Source organism: Hylobates moloch, unplaced genomic scaffold (assembly GCF_009828535.3).
Source record: "Hylobates moloch isolate HMO894 unplaced genomic scaffold, HMol_V3 SCAFFOLD_2, whole genome shotgun sequence".
Taxonomy (NCBI): Eukaryota; Metazoa; Chordata; class Mammalia; order Primates; family Hylobatidae; genus Hylobates; species Hylobates moloch.
In genome coordinates this window covers 168,542,764-168,564,909 of record NW_026652277.1, presented here as the reverse complement: position 1 = coordinate 168,564,909, position 22,146 = coordinate 168,542,764, and the positions used below count along the sequence as shown (strand labels likewise).

At 46.6% G+C, this 22,146-nt stretch overlaps 1 protein-coding gene across 1 annotated transcript in view; it reads right to left on the bottom strand.

Moving 5' to 3' along the window:
* The window catches only part of SLC22A3 (solute carrier family 22 member 3), a 106,276-nt gene extending 84,816 nt beyond the window's left edge, over positions 1 to 21,460 (bottom strand). Inside the window, exon 1 of the mRNA XM_032161939.2 lies at positions 21,024 to 21,460. Coding sequence (XP_032017830.1) covers positions 21,024 to 21,452 — 429 coding nt within the window. The 5' untranslated portion in view covers positions 21,453 to 21,460. The remainder of the gene's footprint in view (positions 1 to 21,023) is intronic.
* Positions 21,461 to 22,146: the final 686 nt, after the last annotated feature.

Below are 22,146 nucleotides of genomic sequence, written 5' to 3'. Positions count from 1 at the left end.
CTCAACAGAGAGGGTGCAGGGACATTATGGGTGAAAGTAGCTGAGTGGCATGAGGCTGGCACTGACTACAGAGGTACAGGGGAGGGACCTGGGCCTCTTGTTCATGGCAGTGTCCCAGCACCCATAGCAGTGCCCCATGATCCACGATGTGCCTGGATGCCCTGACCACTCTGTACTACCTCTCAAATGAGCAAATTAGTGCATTTCAGGCATGGCCCAAGGCAGGGCTTCCAGGATGACAGGAACATCACTTGGAGACAGCAGAGGAAACACTGAGCAGCAGCATGGCCTGTCAGGGCAGAGGAAGTTTCAGTTAACTTCAAAATCTGCACATGGAGGTGCTATCAATGCCTGATGGGGGTATGTGCTGTTTTTATAGGACTTGCAACTTGCAATACAGGTATGCAAGTTGCCCTAGAGGGGGAAATGCTTCAGTGAAAGAAACCACATGATATGGTTTGGCTGTGTCCACCCAAATCTCATCTTGAATTCTAGTTCCCATACTCCCCATGTGTTATGGGGGGAACTTGGCAGAAGGTAATTGAATCATGGGGGCAGTTACCTCCATGTTGCTGTTCTCATAATAGTGAATGAGTTCTCACGAGATCTGATGGTTTTCTAAGGAGCTTTTCTCCCTTCTGCTCAGCATTTCTTGCTGCCGCCATGTGATGAAGGACGTGTTTGCTTCCTCTTCCACCATGATTGTAAGTTTCCTGAGGCCTCCCTAGCCCTGCAGAAATGTGAGTTTCCCTTATATATTACCCAGTATTGGTTATATCTTTATTAGCAGCATAACAATGGACTAATATAGTAAATTGGTACTCCAGAGAATGGGGTGCTGCTACAAGGATATCCAAAAATCTGGAAGCAACTTTGGAACTAGGTAACAAGCAGAGATTGAAACAGTTTGGAGGGCTCAGAAGAAGACAGGAAAACGTGGAAAAGTTTGGAACTTCCTAGAGACTTGGGGGCTCAGAAGACAGGAAGATGTGGGAAAGTTTCGAAGTTCCTAGAGACTTGTTGAATTACTTTGACCAAAATGCTGATAGTGGACAATGAAATCCAGGCTGAGGTGGTCTCAGCCTTAAGCCTTGGCAGCTTTCACGTGGTGTTGGTCCTGTGGGTTGGCAGAGGACAGGAACTGAGGTTCAGGAACCTCCACCTAGATTTCAAAGGATGTATGGAAACACATGGGCGTCCAGGCAGATGTGTATTGTGGGGCACAGCCCTCATGGAGAACCTCTGCTAGGGCAGTGCAGAAGGGAAATGTGGGATCAGAGCCCTCACACAGAGTCCCTACTAGGGTACTTCCTAGTGGAGCTGTGATAAGAAGGCCACTGTCCTCCAGAACCCAGAATGGTAGATCCACTGACAGCTTGCACTGTGTGCCTAGAAAAGCCACACACTCAATGCCAGCCATGAAGGCAGCTGGGAGGGGGGCTGTACCCTGCACAGCCACAAGGGCAGAGCTGTCCAATGCTGTGGGAGCCCATCTCTTGCATCAGTGTCACCTGGATGTGGCTTGTAGCATCTTTATTTTGGACAATTTTTCCCATTTGGAATGGCTATATTTACCCAATGCCTGTGTCCCCATTGTATCTAGGAAGTAACTAAATTACTTTTGGTTTTACAGGCTCATAGGTTGAAGGGACTTGCCTTGTCTCAGATGAGACTTTGGACTTGGACTTTTTAGTTAATGCTGGAATAAATTAAGAATTTGGGGGACTGTTGGGAAGGGATGATTGTGCTTTGAGATGGGAGGACATGAGATTTGGGAGGGGACAGGAGTGGAATGATATGGTTTGGCTGTGTTCCCACCCAAATCCCATCTTGAATTGTAGTTCTCATAATCCCCATGTGTCATGGGGGGACCTAGTGGGAGGTAATTGAGTCACAGGGGTGGTTACCCCATGCTGCTGTTCTCATGATAGTGAGTGAGCTCTCATGGAATCACATGGTTTTCTAAAGGGCTTTTCCCCCTTTTGTTCAGCACTTCTCCTTGCTGCCACCACGTGAAGAAGGAAGTGTTTGCCTCCCCTTCCACCATGATTGTAAGTTTCCTGAGGCCTCCCCAACCATTCTGTACTGTGAGTCAATTAAACCTCTTTCCTTTATAAATTACCCAGTCTCAGGTATGTCTTTATCAGCAGCATGAGAACAGAGTAATACACCATATCAGTGAGTAGTAGCTGAATTTTAAAGAACTGAACTTCTGATGACTTTCTTTGAAGAAAGCCACATTTTTCATTCAAGTGTAAGGTTAGCCATCATCATCACAATGAAAAAAATCACTAGCTAATACAAGCCTCCTTCTAGACCAGTGGTCCTCAAAGTGTGGTCCCAAGACCTGTGACAACAGCAACATCTGGGAACTGCAAGTGTTAGAAGTGCACATTTTCAGGCCCTACCCCAGACCTACTGGATCAGAAACTCCAGTGAGGCCCAGCAGTCTGGTTCCACAAGCCCTCCAGGTGATTCGGAGATCTAAAATCTAAGAGTCCTCAAGTCAGGTGGATTGGGACAGGACATTGGTTTAGGGTGAGGCAGACCTTGCAGGGAAACAATTTTTCATGATGTCTTAACTTGGGCGAGTCAAAAACTGCTCCCAGCCTCAATTCCACCCTTCAAAATAGGGGAAAATAATGACTTACCTCATGAGGCTATTTCTGATGCTGAAGACAGTTTAACATTTAAAACACCTGGAATGTATTTAGCTATTATGTCTTGTGACTAGAAATTTTCAGTAATCAAAATAACCCCAAAGAATACATTATCTCACACAGATTTTAAAAACTTAATAGTTCATGAATCAAGTTAAGTGTATTTTGCTACATAGTAAAAAAATTATTGATTTTACTATGTAAATACACTTACTATGTAAGTGTATTTTTTTACATAGTAAAAAAATCATTATATTGATATAAAATAATATAAACTCAATAAGGTAAAAGATAATGTGTACACTTTAACAGAGCATAGCTATTAAAAGCTGTAAGTCAGATTACAACCTAAATGAAGCCATTGCCTTTTCAATTATTCATATGGAGGAAGGTAATTGTAGGTTTCGTATACCATTTTAGCCTGATTTATCATCTGATCCTGCTCTGAGCGATGGAGTCCTTTTGTTACAACAGTTTCCTAACTGGGGAGTCCCCTCTGGTGCCAGAGGCTTGATTCTTCTCTAAACAGCCCCCTCTTTTCAGAGAGTCTTTTCCTTCACGTGGACAAGGTAAATCTGTAACTAGGTAACAATTTTGCTTAAGAGATCATCAATAGGTACTTTTACTAACTATAGGTTTTGACAACCTCCCTCTATTGTGCCTTACTGAGAAACAATTTGGTGCCTGTTCCTTTACTGAAAACCCAATCCAATTTGTATACTTTAATTTCTGCATCTTTGACTTGTTCCTCAGAAATCCCGTCAAGTTGAACAACATGACTGCAGTTATTGTCAACGCTGCACCCATCTACTCATCTGTGTTAAATGTGGTGCCACCATGAAGGCTGCTTCACACCTCCTGGCTTTGCATTTGGCAAAATAATATCTGAATTAGTTAAGAAGAAAGTGTAAGCAGCAGTAACTAAAAGCTCTTGCCTTTAGGGCCCCTATGCAACAACAACCCATCTACCACATGGAGTGTACAAATATAGTTGAAATCATACAGTTTGCACAAATGTATAACCCGGCCTTCTTCTTCCTTAATATGTCATCAATATTTCTGTGTTATTTTATAAGCATGGTTTCCTCATCCCTGTAGTAACTATTTCAAATGGCTACACCACATTTATTTAACCATATTCCCCCTCTATTACACGTGCAAATAATTCACAGCTTTTCATTATTACACATTTTATGAATCATTTTTCTACTTGCGGGTCATTTAGGGTGACCAATCGTCCCAGTTTGTCTGGGACTCTCCTGATTTTAACACTGAAAGTTCGTATCCCAGGAAACTCTTTCACTCCCAGCAAGTGGGGACAGCTGGTCAGCCTGGGAGAGCCCCAGATACAAGCAGAAGAAACTGGGGCCGGCATGCTGAACAGTCATCAAGGAAAAAACCCCACAGACAAAGGCGAGTTTGAAGGCAGCCCCTGTGCTGGGGGCAGGGGCATGTCTAAGTGAGGTTTATGGGGCTGCCCCTTCAGGCGGACAAAAGATGGTGGCAGGGAATGCAAGACATGCAGGTGCTTGGAAACAGGGGAGCAGCATTCTGCGGAGTGTGGCCTGGGGGGATTAGGGGCAGGGTCTGTGCTCTGTCCTGTGGGGAGTGGGCAAGGATGGTGGTGGCTTACTAGGACTCACCCCAGGCCACAGGAAAACCCCAACCCGGCCCCATCCAGCGTTCAGAGCCAGCTGCAGGTGGATCTGAGCTGGGCACACGTCTGCCAGGGGTGACAACCGGAGCCTGAGGCTTCACCCAGGAGGGCCCCGCTCTTGTGACCAGGCTGCCTAGACCTGGGAGAAGCTCTAGCCCCCAAAGAGGGGCACGGGGCCTGGAGTCAGAGCTTCCTGCCTCACAGCTGTGCCGGTCACGTGGGACTCATGAGGCCTTCACGATGGGATCTTCCTAGACAAGGGGTCACGACAGAAGCGAGACTAGGCCGGGCAGGAGCCGGCTGCGACGTCTGCTCCGCTTCCAGGTCACTACCCTCACCTGGAACTCCCACCTGCTCTTCCAGCCCTTGCTCATCCCAGCTCCTGCTGGCCACATCGCCCCCTTCCAGCCTCTTCTCGGACCTTCCACCGGGCTTAGGCCAACACCCTCTCTTTCTGCCCCTCGGCAACACTGTGCGCATTGGGGCGCGATGCCCTTCGTCTGTCTGAAATAGCTGCCTGCGTCCCCGGGAGCCCAGCCCAGCCTCAGCGGGCTCCGGGGCTGCCTGCGCTCAGAGCCATCTCCGTCGGCCCAAAGGAGACCCTGGCAGGAACGAAGGATCCGTGGGTCCCTGGATGGGACGTTCTCGTGCACCCTCCTGGCTCCCTGGCCCCTGCCCAGCCCTGTTGGAGCTCTGAGCGCGCCGCTGCCGGCACCACCTCGAGCTCGGGCCTCCTGCCGCACCGCTCCCAGGCGCAAGCTTCTGCGCTGGTGCCGCCTGGGTCCCCTCCAGCGCCGAAGCGTGAGCCAGAAGGCTCATGCCGTGGACACAGTCTTCCTCCTCTCCCGCTCCGCACCGTCTGGCCCGCCCCCACCCCCTGGGGCCCGGACTCTGGACATCCCGCGGTGTCCCTCAGTCCCCTCCCTGTGGCTGCTCCCCGGAGAGTCTAATGCATGAAACAGCTCCCACGCCCTCGCTTCAGCCTCTGCTTCCCTGGAAACTCACATGGAGACACCACCATACTAAAGACCAAAAAGACGACGGTAAAGGGTGAAGGAAAAAGGAAAGCAGTGAGAGGCCAGAGCGTTTGGTTTCAGGCAGGCCTGCGCCTACCCATAAAACTGCCAGAGCAGAGTCCCGCAGAGGGTTTTGGACACATCTGCTACCTTCTCTTCCTAACCAGGAAGCTGAAGTGCTCCCTGAAGACAGAAGCAATCCCTGAAATTCTGAACCTGAGAACACAGAATAGCATCCTACAAACTGTGGATTACCCAAAAGAAAATCTGGGGAATGCAACTACTAAATTTGGTGATTGAATTATTGGATTAATACCAGGCTTTTCAGATGGAAACTAAGAGGCATCTTCCATGTGACGTGTTCTGAGGTCGCAGCATCCCTGGGTGACCCCTGAAATCTGTGCATTGTTCATCCCCGTTTTGCAGCCAGGTGACACCCACAGGTAAACAGCTCCTGGGAAGGCTTGGGTTAACTGTCCTAAGGGGATCAAAGTATCTGCAGTATTAGCACACTTAGGATGTATTTAGCCTGCAAGATACCAGGAACATGCCACAGGTTACTTTAAATGATGTTTCATTGTATTCTCAAGTTACCACACAGAAACTGACCTAGTATTAGAAGGGGAAAGCTCCCCAGACACATGCATTTCTTCATGTGCTTAGTGGCCTTTTGGAGAAGTTTCTTCTCATGAAAACTATCTATATCCTTTGTTGATTCCTCTGCAAGGCTTGCTATCTTTTACTTGTTGATTTACAGAACTTCTTTTCCTATTCTAGAGATGTCAGTTAATTACTTGTTGGTTGAGACATTGCAATTTCTTTTCCAAGTCTCCTATCCTGCAGCTCCAGATTCTGGACAAGTTATCTAATCTTTCTGTACCTTCCTTTCCTCCTCTAAAAAATATCTACAAAAATGGCACATGCCTCATGAAGTGGGTAGGAATTAAGTGAGTTGAACACATGTCAAGTGTCTACAGCAGTGTTGAGCACACAGTGAACATTATTGAAGCCTTTGGTATGCATTGTATAACTCCCATAATGACCCTTATTAGAGTAGTATGGCTCTACTCAGTATCATTGTCATCATTCAATTAACTCTGCTGATGGTATCTGTCATGAGACAGAAATCTGATATAATCTAGATAGTCCATTTTTGGCTTATACTTTTCTTTAAAAAGTCTTTCCCTGACCTTGTCAGGTTTCTCTGTATGTTCCTTCGTTAATATTACCTTTTACTTTGACATTTAAGTCTTCAATTCACCTTGAGTCCACCTTTGTACGTGGGGATAGGTGGATTGATTATTCTCCATATCTGATGAGTCATTACTTTCCTCAACACCAGTTAGCCAACAATCCATCCTCTCCCCATGGAGTTATGGGGCCATCCTTACTGTATATGATGTTCCTCTGGGTGGAGTCAGTCTCCAAGTGCTCTGATCTGTCCATTGGTCCACTTGTCTGTTCTTGTTCCAATACCATGCTATTCTGATTACTTTGGCTTGGAATTTCACTTTAATTTCTGGTAGAGGAAGCCCTCCTCTTACTCCCTACCCCTTCTTTTAGAATGATTTACCTGCTTCTGGGCCTTTATTCTTCCATATAAATGTTAGAATAGCTCCCTTTGCCTCTTCTTTCCTTTAACTGATGACAAATAGGAACATGGATCCCAGCTCCATGATCACTGTATATCTTGTCATCAAGTCAATAATAGATTAAGGTAAAAAAACTACATTTGTGGCGGGGGTGGGGGGAGTCAATAAATACAAATCATATACCAGCATTAACTTAAATGCTTCTGCAAAGGGAAATAGAGTGTGGACCTTCCTGAGACTGGTTTAGGAAAGGTAGCCTTGAAATGCACTTTCTTGGATAATGTTTTCTGAGTCAGGACAGTACTTCAATTTGACTAATGCTGGACATTGAAGCTTTTCTAGTAGTTGTTGTTTGTTTATGTTCTTAAGGGAAAGAGGTTTAATAAAGAGAGACTGAGAGAATGAAAAGGGAGATCAATATAGAGTAATTCAAATAATTTGTAGCTTGTATGTATCTTTTTTTTTTTTAAGATGGAGTCTTGTTCTTGTTGCCCAGGCTGGAGTGCAATGGCGTGATTTCGGCTCACTGCAGCCTCCACCTCCTGGGTTCAAGCAATTCTCCTGCCTCAGCCTCCCAAGTAGCTGGGATTACAGGAGCCTGCCACCACAGCTGGCTAATTTTCGTATTTTTAGTAGAGATGGGGTTTCACCATGTTGTCCAGGCTGGTCTCGAACTCCTGACCTCAGGTGATCCACCCACCTCGGCCCCCCAAAGTGCTGGGATTACAGGCATGAGCCACTGTGCCCGGCCACTTGTATGTATCTTTTATACTTTGACAGGTTTTACGGTTTAAAAAAAGAAAAATCATTTAAGTGAAATGTCTATGAAAGTTTAGTAAGGAAAAATAATTTTATAGCATGCTATCAAATAAGAATTGAAAACTACTATAAAAAGAATACTATGATTATAAATACTTGAAAAGTGTATGAAATATGTTTTTACTATTCTTCTAATAGTTGTAATAAGATAATGAGTTAAAGGTCATGCTGTACCAATGTGAAATCCAAAAAAGGAGTTATAATTAATCTTTCTTGGACTCTCTTTACCAATGTTATTACAGTTCTTTACAGAAAATCTTCACATATAAAAAAAATCACTGCTCAAACATAGACTATGTATAGGTCAACAGCTTCCACTGTAAATGCTTCTTGAACAAGGTTGAGTTTCAACCCTATCACCAATTTTCTGTTGTTTTATCTCCTGGTTTTGTGATATATCAAATCCATAAGGCTAGACTTAATTACAGCTTTCTATTGCTTCATAAAATAGCCTGTTTGATGTAGACCATTAATTAAACTGCGGGGTCTCCTTCTGACCAAAAAATCCAGATGCTAAGATGTCTTTTTTGATATTTCCCTTTTTGCTGAACACCACAAGCTCTCTTTCCCTAATTTTAAATTTAGTATGATTATTAAATGTACTATGTTTTCTGGTAATTAAGGAAGAAAACAAGTTTCTAAGCAGGAAATGAGTATTGATAACTGTAAGAATAAATGGAGTATATTATAACATGGCTTTTTGTCCCTATTGGCTATTAAACTACTTTCGTAAATTTTTAGTGTCTATTCAATGTTATGAGAATTGGAATGCTCAATATATAAAGCACTTTAGCCCAACTTTACCTCAACCCGAACCTGAAGCTCAACATTCATAATTACTGCCCCACCATAACTGCTGTGTCTTCATTTCATAGATTTGGATTTGGGTTGGGGGAGTATTTTCTTTGAGGTCAGATTCTCATAGCAACACAAGCAAACTATGATCTGATGTTTTCATCGCCTATAGGACCATTGCAACTGCCCACAAACAACATAAGGCAAATTTGTCTTATTGACCCAACCAGAATACAGGCATGAGCCAGATGGGTGCCTTTCTAACACAGCACCTTTGGGGCACCTCTTGTTGTTCATATTTATTGAAGGATTTCCAGGCTCATGAGAAAACATGGGATGGAGTTCAAGCCCTGCAGCCCCACAGCTGAGTCTTCAGCCCTCACTGAGCTCTGGTCTAGTCCTGTCCTGGGATTTCCTAGTTTTAGGAAAGTCCAGGGCTCTCTCCCAGCGTCCCTCTGCTCAGACTGCAATTGGAAAGAAGTGTGGGGTTCTGAGTGAGTCTACATCCAGCATCCTCAGACTAGACCAGGCAAGGGGAGGACTTGGGCACCACAGTTAGTGACAAAGAGCAAGTAGGAGGGAACTGGCATGTGCCCAGGACCTTCCACATGCTCAGCAGTTCCTGCATGTTTCTCATTTGTCCCCAGAGCCACCTGGATGGGGGGATTGTTCACTCTATGTCACAACTGAATCCATGGGCTCTTGAGAAATCTTACCAAATCAGGTAGCTCCGACCTCTACCCTGGGCTTTTCCCTGGTTTTCATTACTAAGCTCCAGTTTATACCAGCTCCAGAGGGTCGACCCCGGCCATGTCCTTAGTATTAGAATCTTGGTGCCCTGCCTAAAGCACACTTCCCTCAGCCCTAGGGGCTTGCCATCTGCCCGAATTTCCAGGCCCAAGCTGCCTCTCTGAGTCAACTTCCTCAGCATCTGTTGTCAGCATCTATGATCATCACCAGCTACTTACATATCTCAGACGACAGGACAAGCACTTTGAATGCCTTATTTACATAAGTCTCCCCCCTAAAACCAGGGAAATCTCAGGACTGGGCTAGTCCAGAGCTCAGAAACCCTCAAATTCAGCCATTTGCTTATATCCACAAAACTAGGAAGTCTATGTTCTTAGCCACCTATTTGCCTTAGCAATACACTACACTAAACCAGTTCGGATCTAAAATTTGAAATTTTTTTCAGAAAACTTTGCAACAATAAATTGTTATTATCTAATGATCTCTGGAGTTGATAAATAGAAAGACAATTTTATTTGGTTTTATAATGTATTCAACTTGGTTGGATTTAAAATAAAAATTATTGTGTATGCTCTATTAGATACAGACCGGATAGGGAATTGTAGCAATCTTACAAGGATGCTAGGGGCTGACAAAAGATGTGATAAATTTGTCACACAATTTCCCACTAACTGCCACACAGGAAGATCAAGAACCTCTGTGGAAAAGGTTCCTGGAACACTTTCTTACACGCTAATAACTTGGACATTTATTTATTTGATTTCTTTAAAGTTGATGCCAAATTAATCTGAATTAGTTTCAATCTAATTTTCTCCTCTACCCTGGGTAGTTAACGTTTTTAACTATCCAGGTGACTTCTCTATGGGTGTTTTCTTTAAAATACTCATTTGTGAACATTTAAAGGGCATTGATTTCTCAACAGATATTTTCAGTGCATTGCTTTTTAAAACATCATCAATATTAAATGTGCAGGCTGTTTTCACCACAGCCACTTAATCCCCATAAATGTGCTACAAACAGTTTTTAGTATAGGAGCTCCTGGCACCTTGTCCCTTCGGTTTCTGTCTCAGAAGCATCAGCTTACGGCGTCCCTCCCCACTAGCCTGGAAACACACATGTTGTCTTTCATTTTGTGCTGTCGGTTGCCCAAAGCTTCCCGTTGGCAGAAGTGTCATGAAATCAGAGCCATCCTGTGCGTATGCTGGGCAGACGCAGCTACTGGGAAAGGCTTCTTGAGATGCTTTTCCATGTTGGGACCAGTGGTCTCTGTTAACATGGAAAGCCAAAGACTTGCTTATCACTTGGTTATCTCCACTGCTGGTGCCCTATAGCAATCCTATGAGAGAGGTCACCTGCCCTCCCAGGACTGAGTTTGAAAGCAGAATAGGTGCCTTTGTTTCTCAGGTCCAGGCTTGTGCCTACCCTTGCTTCATCCAGCGGTTTCCACTATGCTCACAGCCAAGGACAACTCCCCTCCTTGGACTCTACAGGGCACTAGGATCTACAGCAGATGTTAAGGAAGGTGGGATGGATGCCTGCCCCAGAATTGTTTAAATCACATTTACTTATTCACCTTCTTCTAAGCTCCTAAACTTCACCCCTCACTAATTTTCTCTATTGTCACACGAGTACCAGCCACAGAGTTATTTTGCTTTATTACCAACACAAGGAAAAGTAAGAGCATGGTAACCCTTAAAAAGCTGTTACTGATCTCACCCAGATAAAACAGTATTAGCCATCATTTGACAAGCTCAACAGTCATTTATCATTTTAAAAAGCTACACCAAAGACCATTAAAACTTTGATTTTTCCTCACAGACTATAAATAAATGTCCTCTCTTGGTTATGATTTAAGAGGGGGTGGGGAAAAAACTGAGGCAGAATGTTGGAAAGGTTTTATTTTGTTTTGGAAGGTAGGTGGTGTTTGCTCCCCACTCCATAGCCGTGAAGGGGACAGCGCTGCGTCCTGGGAGCTGCTCAGCCCAGGCCCCTCAGTGATCCTCGCTGCACCGGGCCTTGCACCTGTGCCCAGCTGCCCTGGAGCAGGCTCGGTTGATGACACAGACTACTGTGTGGTGCCAGGACAGCTGGGAAAAGTCTCTTCTGCACAGTGGACGTCAGCACATTAAAATTATGGCCTCAGAGAGCCAGCAGTTCTATTCCTTCCTGTTCCTTTCATGTTCCAGGTCACATCCCCTACATTAGGATTCTGTGGACATAGACCCCGTGAGTAGATAGGAGTCGAGTGAAGTGGAGGCCTGTTTTCCCCCTGCTGCAGAGGTCTGTGGGGGGCCATGGCCACCGATGATTGTTTACCCTGTGACTGATCACACCTCATGGATGCAAGGTGGAGGATGATGCAAGGCAGAGGATGAGGCAAGGAATCAGCGTTAGGGGTCAACAGGAAGCAACACCATCGGTAGAGGGCCTGGGTTAATCTCTGAAAGCCAATCCCAGGGTTGGCCTAGCCATGGTCATAAAAAGCATTACATGTTCCAAGGAATCCCTTTCTCATTCATTCATTAATTTAATCACAAATATTTGCCAAACACTGCGTTAGGCTAGGAGGGCAGAGCGCCAGCCCTCCAGCACCCCAGAGTCTGATGAGGCAGTGGGCACAAGGTAAGTAGAGCGAAGGCAGCTTGACACAGAAAGGAAGCCAAGCCCAGCCCTGGGCGGAGGTGGCAGTGGGGAAGGTGTGTCTGGAATAGGTGTGTGTAAAGGTACAAAATGGAACAGCCTCATGAGGAAAAACCTCATGAGGTTTCTGTTTTTTTTTTCTTCTTTTTTTTGAGACAGTTTTGCTCTGTCACCCAGGCTGAAGTGTAATGGCGCAATCTTGGCTCACTTCAAGCTCTGCCTCCCGGGTTCACGCCATTCTCCTGCCTCAGTCTCCCCAGTAGCTGGGACTACAGGTGCCCGCCACCACGCCCAGCTAATTATTTTTGTATTTTTAGTAGAGACGGGTTTTCACCGTGTTAGCCAGGATAGTCTCGATCTCCTGACCTCGTGATCCACCCGCCTCGGCCTCCCAAAGTGCTGGGATTACAGGCATGAGCCACCACGCCCGGCCAAGGAAAGACAGGCGTTTTGAGGAAAGGAAAGCAAACAGCACACAAGAGCCCAAGGGGAGGACAGCTGTGGCACGTGTCCCAGGGTGACCCCCTGGAGAGTGGGACCCCCAGGTGCCCAGAGAGGGAAAAGCCTCTATAGGCAGAGACATGGGGTGGAGGCACGGAGACCTTGTGTACCAGACCCAGGGGAGGATGCTCTTAGAGGCATCAGCCTCCATACCATTTTATCAGGTGCCCGCAGCCTTGTGACCTGTGCCCTACCAGGAAGCACACTAAATGCTGTATGAGTCAGAGCAGCCTAACAGGAAGAGCTGCAACAAGCAATCTCGCAAGCCTCAGTTGTGTAACACAATAAAGCTTATTTCTTATTTGCAATCCCATATTCCTGTGCAGCTGAATTGGTGTGGAGGGGAGGTGTGGGGCTCTTGCCCTCCTTGCATGCTTCCAGGAACCCATATCCTTCCATGTAAGAGCTCCACCATCCTCTGGGGACTGCAGGAGAAAAGTCGCTCTGGCTCCAGGCCTAGAAGTTCCACATTCGCTTCCCCAACATCGTTGACCAGGACTCAGACACGTGGCCTCTCTAGCTTCAAGGGAAGCTGGGAAATATGACCTACCCGTGGGGTCCAGTAGGAAAGTATTGGTATTCTCAGCCTCTAGAGCAAATTAGTGTCTGAGATATTTTATTTTATTTTTTAGAGACAGGGTCTTCCTCTGTCACCCAGGCTGGAGTACAGTGGCACAGTTCAACCTCCTGGGTTCAACCTCCCAAGTAGATAGGACTACAGGCATGCATCACCACACTTGGCCAATTTTTAAAAATTTTAAAAATATTTTTGTATAGATGGAGTCTCACTATGCTGCCTAGGCTGGCCTCAAACTCCTGGGATTACAGGCATGAACCACCACACCTGGCCAAGGGTTTGACTATTTATATTTAAGGCAAATTTATCAGTGATTTATTATGCTAGACCAGGGATCAGCAAACTTAGAGCTCCAGGGTCAAATCTGGCCCATAGCCTGTTCCTTCCCTCCCTCCAGACTCTCACCTGGCTTAAGGGTCTTTATGTGTTCATAGGAACCAACTGTTGTGAGCGCCACCTATGACCAGGCAGAATGGCAGGCACTTTGCATGCATATGTCAAGCCAATTGCTAAGGCAGGCATTCTTGCACCCATCCTAGTGCTGAGGAAACTGAGGCTCAGGCAGATGCTCAGTTGACTTGCCCTTCAAGTTAATAAATAGAGGAGCTGGGATTTAGGACAAGATTTATCTGACACCAAAGGACATGTGTATTCTTTCCACTCTACTAAGACGCCAATGCCAAAAATAACCCGTGGGTCCAAAAGTACAGATGTCTCTGCAACATCTGTTGGAGTCCCCTACCTTTGCACAAAGCTGCTTTCTGAGGTTTACCAAGATTCCCAGAAACTGTGATTCAGCTGTGGGCTTCCCCCCTCCCCAGTTAATTCTAGGAATTTATTATCAGTTGCCCATCCCTGGAGAGCTCAAAGCTTTCTGAAAGTAAACAGCAGCATTTCATCTGATAAGATTTGGGAGACCTCAGGATACAAAATCAATGTACAAAAATCACAAGCATTCTTGTACACCAATCACAGACAAACAGCCAAATCATGAGTGAACTCCCATTCACAATTGCTTCAAAGAGAATCAAATACCTAGGAATCCAACTTACAAGGGATGTGAAGGACCTCTTCAAGGACAACTACAAACCACTGCTCAATGAAATAAAAGAGGATACAAACAAATGGAAGAACATTCCATGCTCATGGGTGGGAAGAATCAATATCATGAAAACGGCCATACTGCCCAAGGTAATTTATAGATTCAATGCCATCCCCATCAAGCTACCAATGACTTTCTTCACAGAATTGGAAAAAACTACTTTAAAGTTCATGTGGAACCAAAAAAGAGCCCGCATCGCCAAGTCAATCCTAAGCCAAAAGAACAAAGCTGGAGGCATCACGCTACCTGACTTCAAACTATACTACAAGGCTACAGTAACCAAAACAGCATGGTACTGGTACCACAACAGAGACATAGATCAATGGAACAGAACAGAGCCCTCAGAAATAATGCCACATATCTACAACTATCTGATCTTTGACAAACCTGATAAAAACAAGAAATGGGGAAAGGATTCCCTATTTAATAAATGGTGCTGGGAAAACTGGCTAGCCATATGTAGAAAGCTGAAACTGGATCCCTTCCTTACACCTTATACAAAAATTAATTCAAGATGGATTAAAGACTTACATGTTAGACCTAAAACCATTAAAATCCTACAAGAAAACCTAGGCAATACCATTCAGGACATAGGCGTGGGCAAGGACTTCATGTCTAAAACACCAAAAGCAATGGCAACAAAAGCCAAAATTGACAAATGGGATCTAATTAAACTAGAGCTTCTGCACAGCAAAATAAACTACCATCAGAGTGAACAGGCAACCTACAGGATGGGAGAAAATTTTTGCAACCTACTCATCTGACAAAGGGCTAATATCCAGAATCTACAATGAGCTCCAACAAATTTACAAGAAAAAAACAAACAACCCCATCTACAAGTGGGCAAAGGATATGAACAGACACTTCTAAAAAGAAGACATTTATGCAGCCAACAGACACATGAAAAAATGCTCATCATCACTGGCCATCAGAGAAATGCAAATCAAAACCACAGTGAGATACCATCTCACACCAGTTAGAATGGCCATCATTAAAAAATCAGGAAACAACAGGTGCTGGAGAGGATGTGGAGAAATAGGAACACTTTTACACTGTTGGTGGGACTGTAAACTAGTTCAACCATTGTGGAAGTCAGTGTGGCGATTCCTCAGGGATCTCGAACTAGAAATACCATTTGACCCAGCCATCCCATTACTGGGTATATACCCAAAGGACTATAAATCATGCTGCTATAAAGACACATGCACACGTATGTTTATTGCGGCACTATTCACAATAGCAAAGACTTGGAACCAACCCACATGTCCAACAACGATAGACTGGATTAAGAAAATGTGGCACATATACACCATGGAATACTATGCAGCCATAAAAAATGATGAGCTCATGTCCTTTGTAGGGACATAGATGAAACTGGAAAACATCATTCTCAGTAAACTATTGCAAGGACAAAAAACCAAACACCGCATGTTCTCACTCATAGGTGGGAATTGAACAATGAGAACTCATGGACACAGGAAGGGGAACATCACACTCCGGGGACTGTTGTGGGGTGGGGGGAGGGGGGAGGGACAGCATTAGGAGATATACCTAATGCTAAATGACGAGTTAATGGGTGCAGCAAAACAACGTGGCACATGTATACATATGTAACAAACCTGCACATTGTGCACATGTACCCTAAAACCTAAAGTATAATAATAAAAAATTTAAAAAAAAGATTTGGGAGACCTGTCTGAGGATAAAGGGATAATGGTCCCCTCTGAGAGTCTCCAGGGTGTGCTTGGTGGAACTGGCACTTCTCCCCCAGTCATTATATTCTCGTCATGCTCCTCATTAAGAAACACCCAGCTCGTCTCTCTGTGTGGTCCATGGATCATCTGAAAGGGCCCTAGATGTTTGTGAAAAAGGAAAATTCCTGAACTCCAACCCTCATCTTTTGATTCCAAACCCTGTGTGTGCAACCTGAGAATGCACACCAACCACTGCTCCTGAGGGCACAAAATAAATGGGTGCAGAGAAAATAATGAAGATGAGAGGGTGTGAGAATGGACCATCTTTTCCCTCATATTTTTGTCTTGGAATCCTCCTTGTACTCTGAGGTTGAGGTTAAGGTCAATGTACTTTCTGCCCTGGTTCACTCCTCTGTCCCATCAGAGGGTGGTACCCTTTATCACACCCACAGCCACTGTCATCGCATTATCTCTGCAATTTTCCCTGCCAAGCTTCATGCTGCTTGGAGAAAGACTTGTATATCTTTGTATCCCCAGCCTAGCCCAATGCCTAGAATATAATAAATGCTAAATAAACTTCAGCCGAACTGATGTTGATAATCCAAAATATCAGCTGCCAGAGAGGAGCAAGAGATACTCTTGCATAATCTCATAATGAAGATCCTTATTGTAAATATTTTCCTTGTTCTGAGGTCCAGAAAGCATTGCTACATGAATCTGTTTGGCCATTCTGCTGCCTAGACCAAGAATCAGACATCTAGTGGAGTGGCTGTTCACTCATTAGAGTCCTGCTTTCACTCCATTAAAAATAAACTATTAGGCCGGGTGCAGTGGCTCACGCCTGTAATCTCAGCACTTTCGGAGGCCTGGGCAAGCAGATTGCCTGAGGTCAGCCTGGCCAATATGCTGAAACCCTGTCTCTACTAAAAATACAAAAATTAGCCAGGCATGGTGGTGGGTGCCTGTAATCCCAGCTACTCAGGAGGCTGAGGCAAGAGAATTGCTTGAACCCTGGAGGCAAGGTTGCAGTGAGCTGAGATTGCGCCACTGCACTCCAGCCTGGGCGACACAGCGGGACTTTGTCAAAAACAAAACAAAACAAAACAAAACAAAACAAAACAAAAAAACCTATTACACTATTAAAATACTTTTGTCATCAGCAGAAAGGACTAGTTACTCTGAGAGACAAGGGTCAACATAAAATAAAATTTTTGTTGAATTGTTGATGTTTCAGAAAGTATGGGAAAGACACACTCTTCTAATAAAAACAAACAATGGATTCAGTTTTTATAGATTCAGCCAGGTAATCTGGAAGGGAAAAAGTGATTCCAAGTCAAAATGATCTGGAAAGGAAAAGCAAATGTGATTCAGTCTATTTTTAAAGGTGTTCTGAAGCCCTGCTCTGAGTGATAGCCTAGGGAGAAGCTCTTTTTTTTCATCCATGGCATATTAGCAAGCATTGAAAAATCCTAACATCAATCTTGAAGACACTCTCTGGGCAGTGAATTGAAATATTTGGGACAGGGGGTTAGACTCACTTCTCTGTATTACATCGTATTTTATTCTGCCCAGTATCTGACAACAAGATAAGGCCGAGATTCAGACATTAGAAAAGTCTCCACTGAGGAAGTTCAATGTAGGTGATAAATCCACTGTCTTGCCTTGAGCAGGAGACACAAATGGGGAGTCGGCCATAAAGGGATGTGCAATTGGCATTGATTTCTGACTTAGTGTCTTAGAACTGTCTCAAGTTGTAAGATGCGAAGGGGGTGTATGACATTTAAATACCATTTTGCAACTTTCACGTCAGGAGGCTAGAGAACCATTCCCACCAAATGAAAGCACAGCCTTCCCATCTGCCAGTCTGGCTGATTGTGGATCCTGACACCATAAAATGAAACAAAGTAGCCCATTGGAGGACCATGATAGTAAGAAAATAAATACGAAGTTTCAACAAGGCTTCTGCAGGTTATAAAGCCTGAGAGATCTGAGTACCATGTTTCATTGACTTGTTTGAAGGATTTTGAACACTTTATGGAGGAAAGTGGACTGACTTACAATCAAGGCCCCCGGATTTGAATCCAATTTGGCTACATAAATGGCATGGGACCCTGGAAGGTCCTCAGGTCTCTCTTCTATAAAGCCAGGACAATGATACCCCTCCCACCATAGTGCAAGGATGAAGTATTATAGCTATATGGAGGCATTCTGGAGTCTGGTCATCCCGCCCACTTTGTAAACTCTCCCAATTCACCCCTTTGCTTGATTTATATCTCAGGCTTCAAGTTTATAAAAATACACTGGATACATAATGTTAGCTGAAGATGGAACTACAGTTCCTTTCATCAGACAGAATTTGAAAGAAAAAAATTAGTCGAACCAAAGACAGCAAAATATTAGCTATGCAGAATTCAGAGAGTGGCTGACTTGTTATGGATAGTTGAACTTTATGAATAGATGGAGGTTTTCCTCTTAAGAATCCAAACATGAAAAACAAACCAAAAGAAGCACAAAACTATTTGGAATTTAAAAAAGAGGCCGGGTGCGGTGGCTCACACCTGTAATCCCAGCACTTTGGGAGGCTGAGGCGGGCGGATCACAAGTTCAGGAGATCGAGACCATCCTGGCTAACAGGTGAAACCCTGTCTGTACTAAAAATACAAAAAATTAGCCAGGCATGGTGGCAGTCGCCTGTAGTCCCAGCTACTCGGGAGGCTGAGGCAGGAGAATGGCATGAACCTGGGAGGCGGAGCTTGCAGTAAGCCGAGATCACGCCACTGCACTCCAGTCTGGGCCACAGAGCGAGACTCCGTCTCAAAACAAAACAAAACAAAACAAAAAAACAAAAAACAAACAACAAAAAAACGAATCTCTCCAATATATTTCAAAAACTTGTTTGGGGCTTTAAGAGGTACATTCCTAATATCATTCTACTTTCTTAAAGACTTTTTAATCATTGTTCTGGGCACACCAAACAGTAACCAGGTGGTGACCCTGATGGCATTTGGAGCATTGTAATGGGCTGAATCCAATGGCTAATTTTACAGATGAAAAAAAACAAGCCCAGAGAGGGCAAGTAACTCACCCAAGCCATACAGCCAGCTGGAGACCGAGCCAGCCCCTGACCCTCCATCGTTCCACACCGCATTTTAGGAGCCACTGATCTTCATAAAATCATCTTATTGTAACCCCAGAATGCTAGTAACCCTGCAACCCCAGAGTGCTTCCAAAGTATCTGTTGGAGCATTAAATTACAGATTTTTATGTCTGTCTTCTTTGATGCCCATGGATCATGCTCACTCATGCAAACCTCGCTTGAGCACTTGTTGAGGCTCATTTTATTCTTCATCTTTAAATGTCTTCAAAAATCAGCTGTCTGCCCTCCATGTGGGTCTTCTGGTTCACTTGGGAAGTAAGCACTAGGCTGAGTGGAGTGGAACGAGCCACCTAACAGATGCGACTCACAGAGATAATGCCCTCTGTCACCCAAGTCCATGCCCTGTCCTTTCAACTGTGAAATCTCTAACAAGACCATCACCAATTATAAAGCAGTCCCCAGCCTTACCATGGATTAAGTAGAAATTAAAGATCCCAAACACACATATGTATTGCCTGGCTGTCTTGCCAGGGGGTTTTATCCTGAGATCACTCAGCATAGAGCCACTCAGTGTGCGAACACATCTGCATATGGCATTATAGAAACACCCTGAACACACATACACATTGCCTGGCTGTCCTGCCAGGCGGTTTTATCCCTGGAGCACTTAGCATAGAGTCACCCAGTGTGCTAACACACCCATATATGGCATTATAGAAACACCCTGAACACACATTGCCTGGCTGTCCTGCCAGTGGGTTTTATCCCTGGAGCACTTAGCATAGAGCCACCCAGTGTGCGAACACACCAGCACATGGCGTTATAGAAAGATCCCAAACACATACACACATCGCCTGGCTGTCCTGCCAGGGGTTTTATCCCTGGAGCACTTAGCATAGAGCCATCCACTGTGCGAACACACCAGCACATGACGTTATAAAACATGCACAACTGCAACCACCGACCCTCCCAACTGCAGCGAGATAAGCTCACCAGACCAACAGCAATAGCGGCAGAAAGGGCGCTCCTACCTCCTAATCCAGTGTTTACCCCACTATTCAAGTAGGTGATTTTTAAAGGTTTATCACACAAAAAAGACAAACCTTTTTTTCCTAATGTACCTGATCACATTCAATCATTTTTTTAAAATTAACTTAAGCTGTGATTGTAGACAAAGCTCAACAAAACTGCTCATCCCTGCAACCCATGCTCAGTTGAGGCCGTTTCTGAGTTCTGATTGTTACAAAGTGACTCTGCTCTGTATCTGGACCTCACAGAGAAGCAATCTTCCATTTCAGCAAGGATGCAGAAACAGATTACTGAGGCCAGGGGTGAAGGAAGCTCCCCTAACTTCCAAATGCACTGACTGCCCAGAATGTGGGGATCGCCCCCGCACACCCGCCGGCAGCAGCCTGTAAATGGGTTGGGTATTTGCGTTGGAAGGCTGTGGCCCTCCCGCTATGTTCCTGAAATTTATTACCAGAAAAAAAGACTAAAATTTATCCAATACTTCAGTTTTCCCAACTTCTCTCAGATGTTGCTCTTTGCCCCAAAGCAATTTTACCAAAACCATTCCCCGGGAAAGCCTAGACCTTTGTCCCCTTGCATTTTGGGTAACCATTTGGGCAACTGGAAAAAAGCTGCCGCTGCCTTCAAATGTTGGTTCGCCCTTTCCTTTGCCCCTGGAGACCACAAGCGAATCCGGAACTGCCAACGTCGCTCGCCCCAGAGACTGAAGTTCCCTATCGCGCACCTAACCATAATTTCCAAAGACGGCGCCCGCACATCTCAAAGATAAGGAACGCGGTGCTGGGTCTTTGATCCTGAGCAGGCGTGTGCCAGGCGTTTACAACTCGGCTTCGATGAAAGTTTTTGTTCACACCCGAAACCAGAGTATCTGTGCATTAACTCACGGGCTCAGGCAAACAACGAAAGGCTTTTCCCAGCATTTACGACGCGGCACTTCCAAGGGTGCGCTGAATCCTGTCTGTGCCCAGAGGTAGCCGACCGGTCCCCGTCTCCGCCGACCTCCCCTGGCGGCCAGCGTCTCACACGCGGCGTGTCCGCCTGGGAGCCAGCATCGTCCTCTCCCGCCGGCTTCCAAAGGGCCGGGCCGCCCTTACCTCGCTGACGATGGTGGAGTGGGCCTGGGCGTAGCGCCAGCCGCCGCGGCACGGCACAAGGGGCGCCGAACGGTTGGGGAAGGCGGCGAGCGGGTCCGCGCAGCTGAGAGCGCTAGTGGCGGAGGCGCTGTCGTTGGCCGCCTCCAGGAGGTAGCGCTGGCAGCGGCCGCGGCGCTCGGGGGGCTCTGGGCCGCGGGAGGCGGGCGCCGTGCGGTTCCACTCCTCCTCCGGGCTCCAGCCGCAGCGCTCGGCCAGCGCCGCGGCACTTGGCCCGCGGCACCAGTAGTGGTCGGGCTGCGTGCCCAGGAAGACCACGCCGACGAAGAGGAAGGCGAAGGTGACGCCCGTCAGGCACAGCAGCAGGAACACGCGCCTCTGGAAGCGCCCGAACTCGCCCGCCCGCTGCAGCGCCTCGTCGAAGGAGGGCATGGTGTGCCCGCCGCCCGCCGCCCGCAGCCCCGGCCTCTGAGTGACCCGCGGACCCAGCCGGCGGCCTCTCTTTACTCCGCCGCCTCCCCCGCGCCACCCGCCTCACTCGCCCTGGCGCGGTGCCGGCCGCAGCCGCTCCTCCTGCCCCCCGCGGCCCCCGCCTCTCTTCCCTGGGCGCCCGCAGCAGCCCCGGGCCGCAGGTCGCGGGAGGGACGGCCGCGAGCCGGGCGCACCCGGCCGGGGTGGGCGCGCGGTGGGGCCCGGGCGGCGTGGCCTGACTACGCGCCAGGGACCCGGCCCGGGACCGCGAGTGACGGGCGCAGCCTCCGGCCTGGCGCGGAGCTCCTTTTGGTCCCTGCCAGCAGCCTGCTCTGCAGTCAGGCCCAGGTCGGGCTCCAGAAGAAGAAAGTTCCAGGGTCACCCGACCACTCCCGGAACTTCTGGGACCCGATCTCTCAGCGGTCCGGAGTGCAGCCCGGGGACTAAGGACGCGCGCGCCCCGGGTCCGGTGCCTGTACCCGGGAGAGGCCCCTCCAGCCCTTGGCCCTTGCGCGTGCAGAGGCCTCCTGCGCCCATGTGGGGCAGGACAGGGCAGGGCTGCTCGTTCCCAGCACAGCGCTGGCCATCGCCCTCGACCCATCGAGGGCTACAACTTGGGATTTGATCACCCAACTTTCCCCAGAGGGCAGCCGGG